The sequence below is a fragment of the Macaca thibetana genome, chromosome 18 (assembly GCF_024542745.1).
Source record: "Macaca thibetana thibetana isolate TM-01 chromosome 18, ASM2454274v1, whole genome shotgun sequence".
Lineage (NCBI taxonomy): Eukaryota > Metazoa > Chordata > Mammalia > Primates > Cercopithecidae > Macaca > Macaca thibetana.
This window is the reverse complement of record NC_065595.1, coordinates 22152715-22170363: the sequence shown is the minus strand read 5'-3', so window position 1 is coordinate 22170363 and position 17649 is coordinate 22152715. Positions and strand designations below refer to the sequence as shown.

The following is a 17649-nucleotide window of genomic DNA, read 5'->3' as shown; positions in this document are numbered from 1 at the left end:
GCCAAGTCCTGCTCGCCAGGGCTGCAAAGAATTTAAAGGGGTCTAGAAACATCCATCTTTTCCCCTTTTCACAGTTAACAGCGAGCTCAGGGCTCTTGGTAAAAAGACCACAGGGAGGAAGAAACGCTCAGGGCGTTTTTGTTATTGTTCGCAAAAGCCTCTATCGCCCCCAAACGTCCAGCGCGCCCCCTCCCCTAAGCGGAGGGAACCTGGGAGGGGAGGGAGGGTCGGCGGCGCCGGCCAAGCGCGCCCGTACACGCCCCTGCGGACCCGCCTAGCGGCGGGGTGACCCCCACCGCGCCGCGCTGGAGGCCCCGGGCCGGGGTGGGCGTGGGGCTGAACTCCGCTACCCCCGCAGCCCGCGGCCCTCTCCCCAGCCCGGCTTGTGATTGGCTTGGGGGGCGCGTGCGCCCGCCCCGACGAGCGGGGAGGGTCCCCTCGCGGCGCCGGTGGGAGGAGGCGGAGGAGGGGGCGGAGAGAGCGGGGGCCCGGACGGCGCTAGTGAGGAGGCGGGCGAGCCGGGTCCCCGGGAGCGCGAGGAGGCTCGGAGAGGGGCGGAGAGCCGTGGGGCGGGAGGGAGGCGCGGGCCGCAGGGAGGGAAAGCCCGGCGGGCTCTGCGCCGCCGCCGCGCGCAGGGAGAGGCGCCAGGGCTGCCGCTGGGTGCTCGGCGCGCTCTCGGGAGCCGCCGGCCCGCTGGTCCCGCAGCCTTCCGGGAGGAAGCGGCGCCGGCAGCGGCCGGGGCGCGCGCTCGGGCACCCTCACCTGCCGGCGCCCGGCCGGTTCTCCGGCAGGGCGTGCGCAGGGCAGGGTGCGGGACCGGGGGGACCTGGAGGCAGAGGGGAGACCTCTGCAGCACAGCCGCCGGGAGCGCCGCAGCACAGCCGCCGGGAGCGCCTCGGACCCCGCGCGGGTCGCCGGCTCCATGGCGACCGGGCTCGGGGAGCCGGTCTATGGACTTTCCGAAGACGAGGTGAGTGGCACCCCCTTCCTGCCCGGGACTCCCCAGGGAGTTCCTGTCCCGCGCCGGCAGGGGGAGGGGAAAGGGGCCGCCCCCGGGGTGCTCGTACCCGGCGTCTGCAGGAGCCCCAAAGCGGGAGGGCCCCGGAGCGGGATCGAGGGGAGCTTGGGTCCTTCCGCATCCCCCATCCTCCGCAAGCCGAGAGCATTGTTTGTAAATAAAGCGGCGCGACGCTCTTGGAGCTGGGGGTTCACTCCGCCGCTCCTCGCTTTTGGGAGGGGAGGGAGGGGGCACGCGCGCCTCTCTTCCCCCTTCGTCTCTTCCCCCTTCCTCTCCAAGCAGCGTCTCCTGAGGCTGTTGGGCAACTTTCCGCCTCTCGCCCCTGCAGCCCGGGAGTCCATGATGCATGTCACGTCTGGGTCGCGCGGCTGGAGACCCGGGGCTGCGGAGGAGCCGGATCATTTCCCCCTGGAACTTTCTGTCTCATGATTGTGTGGATCGGCAGGCGCTCAGAAGCCTGTGCGTGCTTATCCCGCCGGGAATGGGGGACACGCTGCGCGTGTCCCTCCCCTCGTTTTGCAAAGTCTACGGCTAGGATTGTGGATTTCGGAGCCTCGGTGGGGGAGGTGTTCAAGGCTGGTGGCAGGTGCTCCTGGAAACTTGGGGAGGAAGCTTGCAGCCCTGCCATTTTTTTCCTCCCGAGGATTCAAAGCCCGGCACCTCCGGGGTGGGTGGGGAGAGGAAAGCTCAATTGATCTCTTTTATTAATAAAGCGAATGAATAAGCCACGCCTTCCAGGCGGTCGGTTTCACTGGAAAGGGCTTTGTTTTTACCTTCACTCTCTCTTCCGTGCCTCCCACTCCCCCCTTTTGAAACAGTCCTTCTAAATCACTGCCTAGTCCTCTTTCGACCAGCCACCCTCGGCTCTTACTGGTATGTTGCTCTGCCAAAAAGGGGGGTGGGACCCTTGTCGCGGGCGCGGCGTGACAGGCAGGCTGGATGGAGCAGGTAGGAGTGGTTTGCCATCTGGCGGGGTGCGCGCTCAGGTCTGGCTACCCTTTCGAGAGGTGAATTTACAACCCAAGAAGCATTACTCAGCAGGGAGGTATTTCCTATCCTGGTTGTGCATTTCATGAAAAGTTGATGCCTGGAAATTCAGGCTTTCTCGATTTCTCTTTCTTTCCCTCCCTCCTTTCTTTTCAGAGGTTCTCTCTTTCTCTCGTGATGGGGGTGGGGTTGGAAGAAAGGCTATTATCTGAGACAGGCTCGCGTTATGGCTCCGCTCTCTGCAGCTCTCCTACTCTGGCATAGTGTGTGTGTGCCTGTGTGCTACGTAAGTGTGGAATGAAAGGTATTTTGGGGTGGGAAGGGTGTTTGGGGTATGAATTGTTTTCTTAGCGGTGCTAGGCAAAGCTTGATGTATTTATTTGATCAAAGAATGATCACAGTGCAAATAATGTGTGATTTGTGTGTTTGATTACTTTGCCTCGCTGTGCTTTTGTAAAATAATTTCCCGTTTTGTGTAACTACCTGGGGATAGGTGAAAAGTAGCATTGTTTCATTGACCCCGGGAGATTCTCCTCTCTCCCTCCTGGCTTCTCTCTTTGAGGAGCTTTCGCTTGCATCCTTTACTTCTCCATTTAATTAGTGGCAGTAGAGGGCAGGCCCTGAGCTCTTAGAGTTGCAGAGACACGGACATTCCTAAACAAAGGGGCTACTTGGGTTGACGTATTGCGGGGCCCGGGGGGGGGCGGGGCGTGGGGGTGAGGACAGCTGCATTTCATCCTAGGTTCTTTTAAAAAATGTTTTAATAACATGATTATTTGTAAAAACTCCCCGAAAAAAGGATTTTAAGAGTGTTTTGAGAAGTGCAACTGGATAAATAAAACACGTTAATGTCACTGTTGTTTATGCTTTATTTACATTGGCAGTGAGTGTCAGAATCTACCTAGAGCACATCTTGCCACTTCTGTCTACAGGAGTCACTACTAATCATCATAACTGGTGTCTAGTGTGAAAGTGAAGCTTGGAATGTAAACAGAGTCCGAGTGTGTGTTGGCATGTGACTGGGTTCACTCCTGCATGTTGCTAGAAGGGAATTTGGGGCTGTATAGGAAATAGCAAGAGGTGATGAAGACACGTTTTATTATCTATTTATTGCCATGTCCCTGGTAATATTTAGTTGCACACACATTGTATTACACAAGATGAGTCTCATCTGTCTTCCTTTTTCAACTTTCTCCTACCAGTGAAAAAATAAGCGAGGGCAGTTTTGATGACTTCACATTTCAGTGGTATTTGTTTTTCGTGGGCGGTTTCATGCTGTCAGGTTGCCCTTCAGAGAATCAGGGAATGCCTTCGTAGAATATTAACGACAAATTGTTGAATTTGCACAGCTTGTTTTGTGTCCCTGAATTAGTATGTGTAAGAAAAACCAATGGAAGGTTTTAGCAGGCTCTGAAAGTAGAATGCCCGCTGAAGCAAACGGCAGGGTTTTTCTTCCAAGGCGTATTAAGTATGGGTGCACTTCAGCTCGTAGGCCTGGTGTGCTGCAGAATATCCCATATGAAGAGATTTTGACCGCTATTTAGACGAGTGACCTCATAAACCCTTTAGCAAAGTAGACACTCATACCTACCACATTTCTTCAAAGTAGATTTGTATTTTGATTTGAGATTGATGAAAAGCATGATAGGTTTGGAGTGCACCTAGTTATGTCCCAGCTCATAAAGACTGTTGAGCTCTCTGCACTGCTGTTGATGAAGCATTGCATGAACCCAGAAAATGGGGATGCCAAAGCACAGGCTTTGGTGCTGTTCCTTGCATCATCAGCAGATGTCTGTCCCCTTTGTAGAAGGTAAGGGGTTGAGATGTGGGCTGTGTTTGTGTGAATGTATGTGCTATTTAATTTTTGCTGTGTGTTTCAGGCGGAGGTTTCTCTGGTGAGTTATAATTCATATTTATCCTGATTTAAATCGTGTCATTTTAGGTAGCCAGATTTAAAACCGTCAGATGAAGTACTTTTGGTGTTGGAGGGATTAGCAGTTTACAAAACTTCTGATCCATGGCCCAAAATCACATTTGGTTTGGAATCAGAACACTTTTGACTAGTTTCTGCATCTGGCTTGAGTCCTTGGTGGATTTTTTGTTTTGTTTTATTTATTTATTTTTGTCAATCTGTAGTGCATTTTGGTATAGTTTACTTATGAATGTTACTGCTAACTTTCTGAAATCTTTAATCCATTTTAGAAAGGGATAATTTATTGAAAAGATTTTTCTACTGATCAAAATACTGGGATTGAATGGCAGCTTCTTATCACATTAGATATGACATTAAGTAATTTCATTAGTAGTTAAAATGAAGCAAATGGCATACAAATGAAGGCCAGGCTGACATAGGATAAATGACACCTTCTCTCCTTATCCTATACAAATACGATAGTTGGCTACTTTTGAATGCCTCTTCTATACCAATGGTAAAAATCCGGCTTAATTGAGGCCACATTCTAGCCTAGTCACAATCAGTGGCTTGCATTATGTCCTTTGAGATGTGGCAGATCTGCTTGTAGGTGCCAGTCACCACAGCTCCCTGCTGGCTTGCTGGCTTAGGGGTCTTTCTACTCATTTGCATATAATTATCTACTTTATAATCAACCTTTGAGGTTAACTTTTGGCATGGATACCATATGTTTTTCACTTTAAGATACTGTCACTTTTAAGATGCGCCATGAGAGCAAAGTGCTGAGCCTTGTGCACATACTGTGTTGCTTAATTCTCATGAGAACTGTATGAGCTGGGCTGTGATTTACAGATGAGGAATGAAAGCTCAAAGAGGTTACGTGACCTGGAAAAGGACACAAAACAAATAAGTTATGGAGCCAGGTATTTTGAAGAGAAAGGCCTAGTTTTTAACATGCTGAATAATCCTCCCTTTCTGCCAAATGCCTGGAAAGGTCTTAATATCTAGATTATTCAAGATAATGTAAGAGAAATAAACACCACTGGTTGCAAACTGATGGCTACTGGACCAGATTTGACCAGGAGCCGTGCTTAATGTGGTCTCCAGAGTGTTTTAAAGCTTGGAAATTTCATGAAAATGGTAAAAATCTGGCTTAATTGGGGCCACATTCTAACCTAGTTACAGTCAGTGGCTTGCATTATGTCCTTTGAGATGTGGCAGCTAGTTGTGCTATGGTTGCAGTCACGACTACTTTCTATTGTCTTAGGGGTCTTTCTACTCATTTACATATAATTATCCACTTCATAACAAACCTTTAAGGCTAACCTTTGGCGTGGATACCATATTTCTTTCACTTTAAGATGCTGTCACTTTTAAGATAATGCCACTATTTCATGTACCACTAAGAGAAAAAATTGCTGTCAAGTTACGACATACTGCTCATCTTATGAAGCATCCTTATTTCAGAGAAGTTGAAATATGAAAACAAGGATATTTTAGAATTGATGAATTACAGTGACTAGAAACCTGGGAAAACTCCAAGCCATCAGTTTCAATAGCTCCAATCATTCAATACTTTTAAGTCAACGAGTAGTCAGATTTCTGCTTTTCTATGTTTGAGAAAACTGCTAGGAAAAGAGAAGTGCTCTTAAATAGGCATTAGCAAAGAAGGAACTGGGGTCCTAGATGATAGCCAACTGGATAGCCATCTGTAAGTGATTAAGAATAGTTGTTAGTTTTAAAAAGGGGGCCTGTGTGTATTTTCAAGAGATGACTTGGGAAACCCTATGTGCCATCTTTGCAGCTGTGCAAAACGGTGAGGACAAGATTGCTTTCAGAAATTGTGGTTTAGATTTTGCTTGGATCTCAAGGTGAATGCTGACAGGCTGTTTTCTGAAGAGAGAGAAGGCTTGCCCAGTCATGCCAAGTCCAAGGCCTGTGTCGGGTCTACATGCTGGATGGTAGACTGTATACCCAGGACATATAGGTAATGTTTGAGAAACAAATCTTAAAAGGGCCTAGTTTTCATGGTGACATTTAAAATCAGTTTTTAAAATTCTTGAATATAATGCGTTGTTTTAAAATTTGATTCTAGGGACCGGGTGCAGTGTTCACTCCTGTAATCCTAGCATTTTGGGAGATGGAGGCAGGTGAATCACTTTAGCTTGGGAGTTTGAGGCCAGGCTGGGCAACATGGTGAAACCCCACCTCTACAAAAAATAGAAAAGTTAGCTAAACATGGCAGCATGTGCATGTGGTCCCAGCTACTTGAGAGGCTGAGGTGGGAGGATCACTTAAACCTGGAGGCAGAGGTTGCAGTGAGCCAAGATCATGCCACTGCACTCTAACCTGGGCAACAGAGTGAGACCCTGTTTCAAAAAAAAAAAAAAAAAACTACTGAATATAATTTATTTTCTTCACAGATGTAGTGTGTGTGGAATTTGTAGACATTGACATTTTAATTTTCATTATATTTAGTTTTATTAAATCAGAATGTTATGATTGTTTATTTCATTATTGAACATCAGTTTCCTTAATTTAAGGAATAAAAATAATTTTGCTTAGGCCAGACATAGTGGCTTACATCTGTAATCCTAGCATGTTGAAGGCCAAGGCTGGTGGATCACTTGAGGTCAGGAGTTTGAGACCAGCCTGGCCAACATGGTGAAACCCTGTCTCTACAAAAACAAAAAAAGAAAAGAAAAGAAAAGAAAAAAAATTAGCTGGGCGTGGTGGTGGACACCTATAATCCCAGCTACTCTGGAGGCTGAGGCAGGAAGATAGCTTGAACCCTGGAAGCAGAGATTATAGTGAGCCGAGATCGCACACCATTGCACTCCAGATTGGGTGACAGAGTGAGACTCTGTCGCAATAATAATAGTCCGGGGCAGTGGCTCATGCCTGTAATCCCAACACTTTGGGAGGCCGAGGCTGGAGGATCACCTGAGGTCAGGAGTTTGAGACCAGCCTGGCCAACATGGTGAAACTCTGTCTTTACTAAAAATACAAAAATTAGCTGGGCATGTTGGGAGGCAACTGTAATCCCAGTTACTCAGAAGGCTGAGGCAGGAGAATTGCCGGGAGGCAGAGAAGTTCAGGCCATTGCACTCCGGCCTGGGCAACAAGAGCGAAACTCAAAAAAAAGAATAGTAATAATTTTGCTCCAAGGGTGAGGACGGTGACAAATGGTGATCCTCAGATGACTGCAGTTTATTTGCCATTACAGAATGCAATTCAAATGAAAACCATTGCACAGTATTCAGGTGTTTCTTCAGTGCAGTGTGTGTCCACATCACCAGGAAGCTTACTTGGGAAAGCTTGTTTTGGGATTCTGGGGTACCTCAATATATCTGGTATATTTTCCCCAGAAAAATGAGTAATCTTCGGGGGCTGAAGTGGACAGATTGCTTGATGCCCAGGAGTTTAAGACCAGCCTGGGCAACGTGGTGAAACCCCGCCTCTACAAAAAATACAAAAACTTAGCTGGGTATGGTGGCATGTACCTGTGGTCGTGGCTGCTGGGGAGGCTGAGGTGGGAGGATGGCTTGAACCTGGGAGGTTGAGGCTGCAGTGAGCCATGATCATGCCACTGCACTCCAGCCTGGGTGACAGAGCAAGACACTGTCTCAGAAAACAAAGGCAAACAAGCCAAGATCACCCCAAAGAAGAATTCCCAACATATTAAAAGTCATTGAGTTTTGTACCCTTTAAATGGATGAATTGTGTTGTGTGTGAATTACATCTCAATAAAACTGTTTAAAAATATTAAGAATGATTGCCTAGCACCTTTGGGAGGCCGAGGCAGGCAGATCACGAGGTCAGGAGATCGAGACCATCCTGGCTAACATGGTGAAACCCTGTCTCTACTAAAAATACAAAAAATTAACCGGGTGTGGTGGCGGGCACCTGTAGTCCCAGCTACTCTGGAGGCTGAGGCAGGAGAATGGGGTGAACCCGGGAGGTGGAGCTAGCAGTGAGCTAAGATTGCACCACTGCACTCCAGCCTGGGCGACAGAGCGAGACTCCATATCAAAAATAAATAAATAAATAAATAAAAGAATGATTGAGTGTGACATTATTGCAGCAGTACCTTGGAGTTTCTGCTAAATTACTTTTGCACTCATTTCAAAAGGAAGCAACTGTGCTCATTGCTAATTTAATCACCTGTCTGCTTGTGCAGTGTTTAAAATGGCATCATGAAAACATGGCAGTGTGTGATAGATTAACAGCCAATTAAATTTTTTATTTTAAGTTACAAGATCTATATTAAACAGATTTTATTGTTGCCCTTAAATTTCCAGTCTTAGATGAGTAGCAGCAGTGAAAAAAAGAGATCCTAACTTAAAGAGTTTTCAAGCTTTTTGATGTTGCAGGTATTTGAATAAGTGGGTCTGTCTTACTGAAATATTTGTTAACTGGCGATAAAGCAAACTATGTGTTGATCTTTTGGTAGTCCATGCTAAGGAGGATTAGAATAATATATAAATAATATAATGGTGACAATAAGTATTAGGGCAGGAGGATTAAAGAAGGGTGAGAGAAGTATGACAAAATGTTACTTTCTGTTTTTACATTGTTTCTCTTCCAGGTCACAATATAAACAAATGTATTTCATTTTCAGACTATAGGTGGCAATGTTTGTACTCTTCACTGTTTAATGTTACTGTTGGCTTGGATGTTGCTTGTTGCTGGAATATGGAAATGAGAGCATAATTTAGAGTTGAGAATAAAGAAACTAGATTTAGAAAACTAGAAACTAGATTTAGATTTAGTAGAGACTTCCTAAATAGTCCTAGTTCTGCTGGGTGGACCCTCCCATAACTTTCTGTTACTGACTCTGAGAAGGAGCTGATAATTATGACAACTACTGATGTTTGATTAGCAGAGACATTCTTGATTCCTGATGCAAGATTGTGGCTGAAGTTTTAGCAGGACGTTTGGTGGTCGATGGTGTAACGATCTGGGCCTCTTATTTCATGAATAGTAGAATCTCACTGTGATTGTAATACTTCGTTTTGAACCCGAGTGGTGATTATTGTAATGCCTTTAGGTGAGAAAAGCCTTATTATGTAAGTGTATCTGGGGTAACTAGCTTAAATTTGACACCCCAGTCGACTTTTTGTCCCTGACTTCAGTCCTGTATTGATTCAAAACTCACCAAGTTAAATGGCAAGGCTCTCAGATTCCCTTGCTGTCATCACATTCAGTGTTTGGTGACTTCTTGGCAGGCAGACATCTACCAAGAGATTTTGTATTCTTTTTATACCTCCTATTCACCAAAAGAAAAGGGCCATTCAAAAGTGAGTTTTTCTTTTCTTTTTTTTTTTAAGTTTAAAAAGCTGTGATGTGGCCGCCTATGGTGGCTCATGCCTGTAATCCTATCTGTTTGGGAGGCCAGGGCAGGCAGATCACTTGAGGCTGGGAGTTCAAGACCAGCCTGACCAACATGGCAAAACCCCATTTCTACTAAAAGTACAAAAATTAGCCGGGCGTGGTGGCATGCCCCTATAATCCCAGCTACTTGGGAGGCTGAGGCAGGAGAATCGCTTGAACCTGGGAAATGGAGGTTGTGGTGAGCCGAGATTGCGCCTCTGCACTCCAGCCTGGGTGACAGTGAAACTGTCTCAAAAAAAAAAAAAAAAAAAAAAAAAAAAAAAAAAAAAAAAAAAAAAAAAGCTGTGATGTGAAATCTATCCTGTGAAGGTGGAACTTGCAAGGGCTTGTAAGGATAGTGGTCCCATGAAAAGCATGAACAAACCGAGGGAACTGTCCTTTTGCTGGTTTGGGTGATGTCCCATCACCCGTCACTTTGTTTGGGCTGCAGTGGACCAGTGATTTCCCAGGCACACTGAAGTGACATGTAGATGGCTTGTTTAAGTGGCTCCGGCATGTTTCCACCTCCTGTCTACCAGGCAGAGACCGTGTGCCCTGACTTGAGGGGACCCAGTGGTGTGGTGACGAGGGCCTGATTTGCATCTCCACCCCCTGGACTTACCTGTGTTAACAATTTTTTTTTTTTTTTTTTTGAGATGAAGTCTCACTGTGTCGCCCGGGCTGGAGTGCAGTGGCGTGATCTTGGCTCACTGCAAGCTCTGCCTCCCGGGTTCACGCCATTCTCCTGCCTCAGCCTCCTGAGTAGCTGGGACGACAGGCGCCCGCCACCACGCCCGGCTAATTTTTTTGTATTTTTAGTAGAGACGGGGTTTCACCGTGTTAGGCAGGGTGGTCTTGAACTCCTGGCCATGTGATCCGCTTGCCTCGGCCTCCCAAAGTGCTGGGATTACAGGTGTGAGCCACTGCGCCCGGCCAACAATTTTTACATTCTAATTAATTTCTAGTTTCCACCCTGAATCAAGGGTTAGCTCTTGGTCTCCTTGGGTGCAATTTTGGATCATGTCTTAGAATGTATATTTAAAAGCATGTAGTAAAGCTGGAATTCCCATTGTGGGTAAATGCTGAGATTGTTGTAACAGTGAGAAGTGCACTTGGGAACCATGGCCAATGCTTCTCTAGCTGACCGGAGGTCACACTGAGTTGCCTCTGTTGAACTTCTGTTATGAATGAATGTTGGAAAATGCAAAGCTAATCATTTTTTTTAACCTGATCTCTGTGACGTTAAGTTTTAGATTTATGTTTTGGCAAGTGAGTGTTGGATGTCACTAATGTGAGGAAGCCTGTGAGGGCAGACTTTGGGTCAGAGGTAATATAGGAGATGAAGACCCTTTTCTATCAATTTTTCTTGTTTAATTGAAGATGTTTGTGTTGAATGGGTTAGTTTTATTTACATGTGTAAGTTCTTTTTGTCTTAATGCTAGAAGTTACTTTGGTTTTTCAGAAAATGCAAGTAATCCTAATCTATTTAGAGAATTACTTTGCTTAGTAAGCACTCAGTACTATTTAGTAATGGGGAAACATGTGTTTGTGTCCCACAGCGTGACAGGCTCCACAAACTTACTTACGAATCTCCTGACTACCCCGAGAACCTGAAGAATGGGACTTTGTGGAGAATCTTCTGCTTTCTTTGCTAGTCTCTATTTTTCCTTCTCAGTTATTAAGTGAGTTGTCTTTGGGTGTCCTCATCATGCTGACTTCATCTTGCCCAGTTTGTTTTGGGTAGAGGAAGGAGTGCAAGGTTTCAAGAAAAAGCAAAGCCTGTATAACATGGTGAGACCCCATCTGTACTAAAAATAACCAGAATTATCTGGATATGGTGGCACATGCCTGTGGTCCCAGCTACTTGAGAGGTCCAGGTGGAAAGATCATTTGAGCACAGGAGTTCAAGGCTGCGATGAGTAATGACTGCACCACCGCACTCCAGTCTGGGCAACAGAAGGAGACATCATTTCAAAAGAAAAAGAAAAAAAAGACAATCAGTTCACTTCCTATTATTCTTCTTGCTCTTACTCCTTTTGTGCTTCGTGCATTGTGTGTGACAATTGGATGCAGCCATAACTATTGTCAGTAACTTGGTTTTTAAGTTTCAAACTGTCTGTATTTCCTCCCCACTTGTTAACTCCAGAAGATAAATGAATGTGGCTTTTGGATTGAGCTACATTTACAGGGAGCTGAACTTCCCCTGTTGACTTTGAATTCTAGAGTATGCTTATGCTGATTCTTGAGAAATTGGCATGTGCTGTGCCTTTGGAATCAATACCTTAATTTTCAGTGAATATTATTTGTGTTATTACTAAAGAGAGCACTTTAAGCCAGGAGTAAGAGCTTTTCCTCCTTTCGAGAAGTGAGGTACAGAAGAGTATACTGCAGCTGTGGGAGTGATGAGTGGGGTGGGGCAGTGTTGAAGAATAATACCATGAAGATGTCAGCAGTATCATATTAAATAGAAAAAGTAGGTTATAAGACAGTGGATGGAGTAGAACCCTATTGTGGGTAAAAGTGTTTACATGTAGAGAAAATGACTAGGGACTGGGCGCAGTGGCTCACGCCTATGATCTGAACCACTTTGGGAGATAGAGGTGGGAGGATCACTTGAACCCAGGAGTTCAAGACCAGCCTGGGCAACATAGTGAGACTCTGTCTCTACAAAACAAGAAAAAGGAAAAACTGACTAGGGATATATTCCAGCATGTTAATGGAGGTTATCTTTGAGCAAAGGGGATTATCGGTAGTTTTTTATTGTCTCTTGTTTTGCTTACATGTGTTTTCTATATTTCTACAATAAATCTTTTTTTCTTAATATAAAAGTTTAAACCTGAGTTTAAAAATCCCCGAATGGCATGTACTTCAAGCTTCAAGTGAAAGGTTATAGTACTTGTTCAGTACAAATATTGATATGGTGTTTGTTCAGTGGAACATTTATTTATTTAGGGTCCGCCTTGTGTTTTGTATCTAAGGATCACAAGGTCATTTTCATGTTAGGAGCTCACCACTACGTTGGGAGTTGGAGGGATAAAGTAAGGATTATTTTAAGAAAAAAATGACTAGTAAATTGTATTTCTTTTTCCCCACTTGCAGTTTGCAAAATAGATGTTTCATTTCTCTCCACTGTGGACACTTGAAGTTTGAATTTCTGTCCTTCTGTGCACTTCAGTTGCGTGAAAGTAATTTACATTGCTAGTAGTGTTTTGGGTTCTCTGAAATTTTTTGTGTGTGCTATGGAAATTGTCTCCTGTGATCAGACTCAAATCCGTTTCTCCTTATTTTTGTTTTCTTAGGTTTTGAATTAGAGACCTTCTCATTACTCTATTAGGTGTTGAATAGTTTGAGGTGTCAGAGTGATAGCTATGCATAGCAATACTCACCTGTGAGTGGTCAACTCTTCTCTGTTTCTTTCCACTGACTTGTGATATCCAGCCACTGTTGGGTGTGACCTAGAGTATATCTCTTCCCAAACAGAAGGGTGGAGTTGACAAACACCATGTTGCATTTAATCAGAGACTTGTCCTTGTCCCCCTTCCCCCAGCCTTTTAATAATTCTGAATTCATGTTATAGTTGGTACGTGTTTAAAGTGTTGGTAGATTTCTTGTACTCACACCATCCTCCTCCACTCCTGTCACCCCCAAAAAGTGACAGCTGACAGTTGATGGCGTCTTAGAATTGTGAGGCTTGAGTTGGTCCTTCTCAATTCATGGTTTATGGTGGCCCATAAATTGTGAAAGATAATTGATAGTTGTCATGGGAACTGGTTGTGGTGTTTAGTTATGATGTCTCAATTAGGAAATGTTCACCTAGACAGTAAGGAAATGGACCAGCTCAGGGATGTCTTTAGGAACCAGGTTCATTGTTTTTTCTGCTTTCCCTTCTACAGCCTGGCTCTTTCCAGGGCTTCTTGGTCCTAGGCTGGCTGCCACTGACAGAGCTATGCATTTTTAAATTTTTTTACTTTTTTTCGAGACAGTTTTGCTCTGTCGCCCAAGCAAGAGTGCAGTGACACCATCTTGGTTCACTGCAACCTCCGCCTCCTGGGTTTAAGTATTCTCCTGCCTCAGCCTCCCGAGTAGCTGGGACTACAGGCATGTACCACCACACTCAGCTAATTTTTTTATTTTTAATGGAGATGGAGTTTCACCATGTTGGCCAGGTCGGTCTTGAACTCCTGACCTCAAGTGATCCGCCTGCCTTGGCCTCCCAAAGTGCTGAGATTATAGGTGTGAGCCACTGTGCCCAGCCAGAGCTATGCCTGTTTTTTGTTTGTTTGTTTGTTTTTTTGTTTTTGTTTTTAAGTATGTACTTGTAAAGGAAAGAGAAAGGCCTCCTGTGCCTTTCTCTTAAAATTAAGGAAATCTTCCCTTGTGTCTCAGGGCCCACAGAAGCTGAGATCTGTTCATCCTGCAACCAGTTGCCGTGGCAAGGAGGAGATAGAATTACCTTTTTTTCCTTACCTCTTGAGCTGGGGGTAAAGTAGGCATGGTGACCCTGCATTCCACACCTTGGATAGTATGTCCACCTTCAGAAATGCCCCTGGCTTCGTGAAACGCACATTCTCCCTTTCCTCAGGGAGGCAACCTGAATATGCATCTACGTATTGCAAGGATCTCTGGGTAATATTGCACCTGAAAGGAGGTTTTTTTTTTTTTTTTTTTTTTTTAAATGGTCTCTGAAAACATTGAACCTACAATGGGCAAGAAAGAACAGGATGACTGCAATGAACCTTCTATTTGGAGAAGGAGAAAATAAGACACTCACGGTGGGGTAGCTGGCTGAACAGGAACAGCTGGGAGTGTTTGCTTTGGTCAGCCGGTCTGGCAGCTTGCCTCTGCTGAAGTCTGTCCAGGGTTAGAATCTCCCTTGGGCATTGTCCTCTGCAGCTGCACCTGGATGGGGTAGGCACTGGCAAAGTTCCTTTTCTTGGGTGCTGCTTGGCATTAGTCTGGGGCTTCAGGATTGGTTGTCTTCGGGTGGAATAGCCACAGGCTTGTTCCAGCCTTACTGAGAATGCCTTTGGCAAAACTGCTCCCAGGAAAACTCAGGCTCTGGGTTTTGCGTCTAGTCAATTCCATGGGCTGGTAATGGCAGCCAGTGATCTTACCTAGATGAAGTCTCTGGTTCTGGGAATTCCTGGGTCTTAACAGTAAGTCCCACAGCCCCACTAATCCCCACCGCATCTGCCTTGAGGCAATTTAAAAATAGCCTAGAATGAAGAGCCACACAGTTTGGGTCTAACAGACAAGAGGGGCCATTTAACCCACTCTGCTTTTGCTCTCTGGCGTATCAAGAATGAGCAACTTCCCCACACTGGGATTCTGGGACTCTGAGTACCCACTTCCCTTCACTCAGCCATTCCAATTTCTTAAAGCAATTTTTAAAAAATAGTAGTAATGGCCGGGCGCGGTGGCTCAAGCCTGTAATCCCAGCACTTTGGGAGGCCGAGATGGGCGGATCACGAGGTCAGGAGATCGAGACCATCCTGGCTAACACGGTGAAACCCCGTCTCTACTAAAAACTACAAAAAAAAAAAAAATTAGCCGGGCGAGGTGGCGGGCGCCTGTAGTCCCAGCTACTCAGGAGGCTGAGGCAGGAGAATGGCGTGAACCCGGGTGGCGGAGCTTGCAGTGAGCTGAGATCCGGCCACTGCACTCCAGCCCGGGTGACAGAGCGAGACTCTGTCTCAAAAAAAAAAAAAAAAAAAAATAGTAGTAAGGCTGGGTGCAGTGGCTCACGCCTGTAATCCCAGCACTTTGGGAGGCTGAGGAGGGTGGATCACGAGGTCAGGAGATAGAGACCATCCTGGCCAACATGATGAAACCCCGTCTCTACTAAAAATACAAAAATGAGCTGGGCATGGTGGCAGGAGCCTGTAATCCCAGCTACTCGGGAGGCTGAGGCAGGAGAATCGCTTGAACCCGAGAGATGGTGATTGCAGTGAGCCAAGATCGTGCCACTGCACTCCAGCCTGGCGACAGAGTGAGACTCCGTCTCAAAAAGGTGGTAAATTACACATGACAAAATTAACTTTCTTAGCCACGTTAAAGTGTATGGTTTGGTGGCACTACATGCATGCACATTGTTGGGCGGCCATCACCCCCGTCTAGCCATAGAACTCTTTCATCTTGCAAAACTGGAAATGCCATACTCGTGAACCAGTACCTCCCCATTCCCAGCCATTCCAGTTTCTTGTACCACATCTTCTCTTTGATACAAAATCTTTGATAGGTTTTGATTTAAGGCAACAGCAGTTGAATCTGATGAATTCAACAGAGAAGGAATCCACTGAAGGAATTTGGGGTAGCACAGGACTACTTGTCACACTGAAGAGACAGGCCTGGACAGGGGTCAGGGACCAATGAAGCCTGGGCCTCCAGAATCATAGCTGTTAGTGCATTTTATTGTTTTTATGTAAGAGTCAGCTCAGAAGTCACTGTTCAAAGCTGGGCACTCTGTGTCTCCAACTATCCCTCTTCACATCCCAGACTCAAAGGCACCTTCCTGCATGGTTACTTCTACTGAATACTTCACTGACAGCAATGAAGGATTATGTGTTTATATTCCTGTCTCATATAGATTAGGCACCTCTTCAGAGCAACAGCCACATCCCAATGATTTATCTCCAGTCCCAAGCACCGAATCAGACCCCTTGATGGTTTACTCCATTCAAGTGATGATCTCAGGTTAGACAATCTTGAGGTCAGTTGGTCAAAGAAAAAACATCTTTTTAATGTATTTTTGAATTCTAATTTGTTTGTGCAATATAGATTACTCCTCCTATTTTCTTTTTCTTTCTTTTTTTTCCTTAAGAGATGGGATCGCAGTATGTTGGCCAGGCTGGCCTCTAACTCCTGGGCTCAAGCACTTCTCCCACCTTGGCTTCCTAAAGTTCAGGGATGACACGTGTGAGCCACCATGCTCAGCCCCTCCTCCTATTTTCTAGTCTGTGTCATTACCGAGAATTTTACTCTTTATTCTCTTTCCTCAAATTCTAAGTGAAAAGACTCCCCTCCTCTCTAGGCCCCAAGAGAGGCGAATGTGTTCCACAGAAGAAGGTCGCAGACTCATGTTTGATTGCTTTATACCATTTTTTCCCCCAGAGGTTCTTGAAAGGGCAAAGAAGGTGTTGAAACTGCCACTACCAATACCGGAGCATCTGCTTGAAACCGATGTTTCTTTTGTGACTCCAGGATCCATGCTGCCTGGCTAAGAAGGGCAGTGTCCTCCTTGCCCAGGTGTTAAACCACAGCAGACCTAGAAAACTGAGATGTCACTCCTCCCCTGGAGTGACAGCAGCGTTAGGAAGTTTGGAATCTGCCAACCCACCTCATCCCGTCCATGAAATTGTCACTTGGCTAGATGTTGATGTAAATGTGCTGTACAAACAAACTCACCTCTTGTGGGACATGTTGACTCTGGTTAGTAACAGTGTATTCTTCAAAATTGCCAAGAGAGTAGATTTTAAATGTTCTTCGTATGCAAACTTCGTAAGTATGCGGGGTAATGCATAGGTTAACTAGCTCAAATTAACCATTCCACAGTGTGTACATATTTCAAAATAACATGTACATGATAAACAGATACAGTTTTCATCAATTAAAATAAACATTTAAAAAAACTAACATGAATCCTCACAATAGCCCTTTGAGGTAGGTGCTATCATTTTATAGGTAGGGAAACTGAGGTACAAGGAGGTTAAATAACTTGCCCAGGGTCACAGAACTACTTAGTAAGTGGCTGAGCCAGAACTTGAACAAGCAGTCCGCATGTAGATACCCCGAGTGGAACCATCACGCTGTGGTGTGTCAGGGAGTGCTTCAAGCAGGGGTTGGTTGGGGGTGGGGTTGGGGTGGGGAAGGCACAGCTGAGCCCTGAGTGGCCAGACCATAAAAGCCAAAGGAAGAAGTGGCTGGATGTAAACAGCTTTGTGGACCTCATCAAGGAGCTGGGACTATATTGTTTGAGGCACACGGAGAAACCTGTTGAGGTCTGGGCTTTTCTTATTAGTAAGTGTGTTGCCCAGACTGGTTTCGAACCCCTGGCCTCAGGCAATCCTCCCATCTCAGTCTTCTGAGTCGCTGGGATTACAGGCGCAAGCCGTTGGGCCTGGCAATCTGGGCTTTTCTAAAGCTCACTGTGCAGCTTTGGGGAGATTGGATTTGAGTTGGACAACCCTAGGCAGTTGCACGAGCTATCCAGGCAGAAATGGTGGTGATGATAGTGAAATGTGCCAGGGGATGAGGCAGGAGGTATTTAGGAGGCAGCTTCCATTGGATTTGGTTATGATTGATTAGGTACAGAAAAAGGGAGGTGTCTGGAATAATCGCTAGGTTTCTTCAGAGGACTAGG

At 45.7% G+C, this 17649-nt stretch overlaps 1 protein-coding gene across 8 annotated transcripts in view; it reads left to right on the top strand.

Moving 5' to 3' along the window:
- The first annotated feature begins 476 nt into the window (after window positions 1–476).
- NEDD4L (NEDD4 like E3 ubiquitin protein ligase) overlaps window positions 477–17649 on the top strand; it is a 369323-nt gene continuing 352150 nt past the window's right edge. For 2 of the 8 annotated variants that reach the window (XM_050768042.1, XM_050768039.1), the window contains exon 1: window positions 477–970. In XM_050768042.1, coding sequence (XP_050623999.1) covers window positions 923–970 — 48 coding nt within the window. In that variant the 5' untranslated portion in view covers window positions 477–922. Of the gene's footprint in view, window positions 971–1337; window positions 1892–1928; window positions 2064–2107; window positions 2292–17649 lie in introns of those variants that run through there. The other 6 variants (XM_050768035.1, XM_050768045.1, XM_050768046.1 and 3 more) reach the window with 6 other exon arrangements.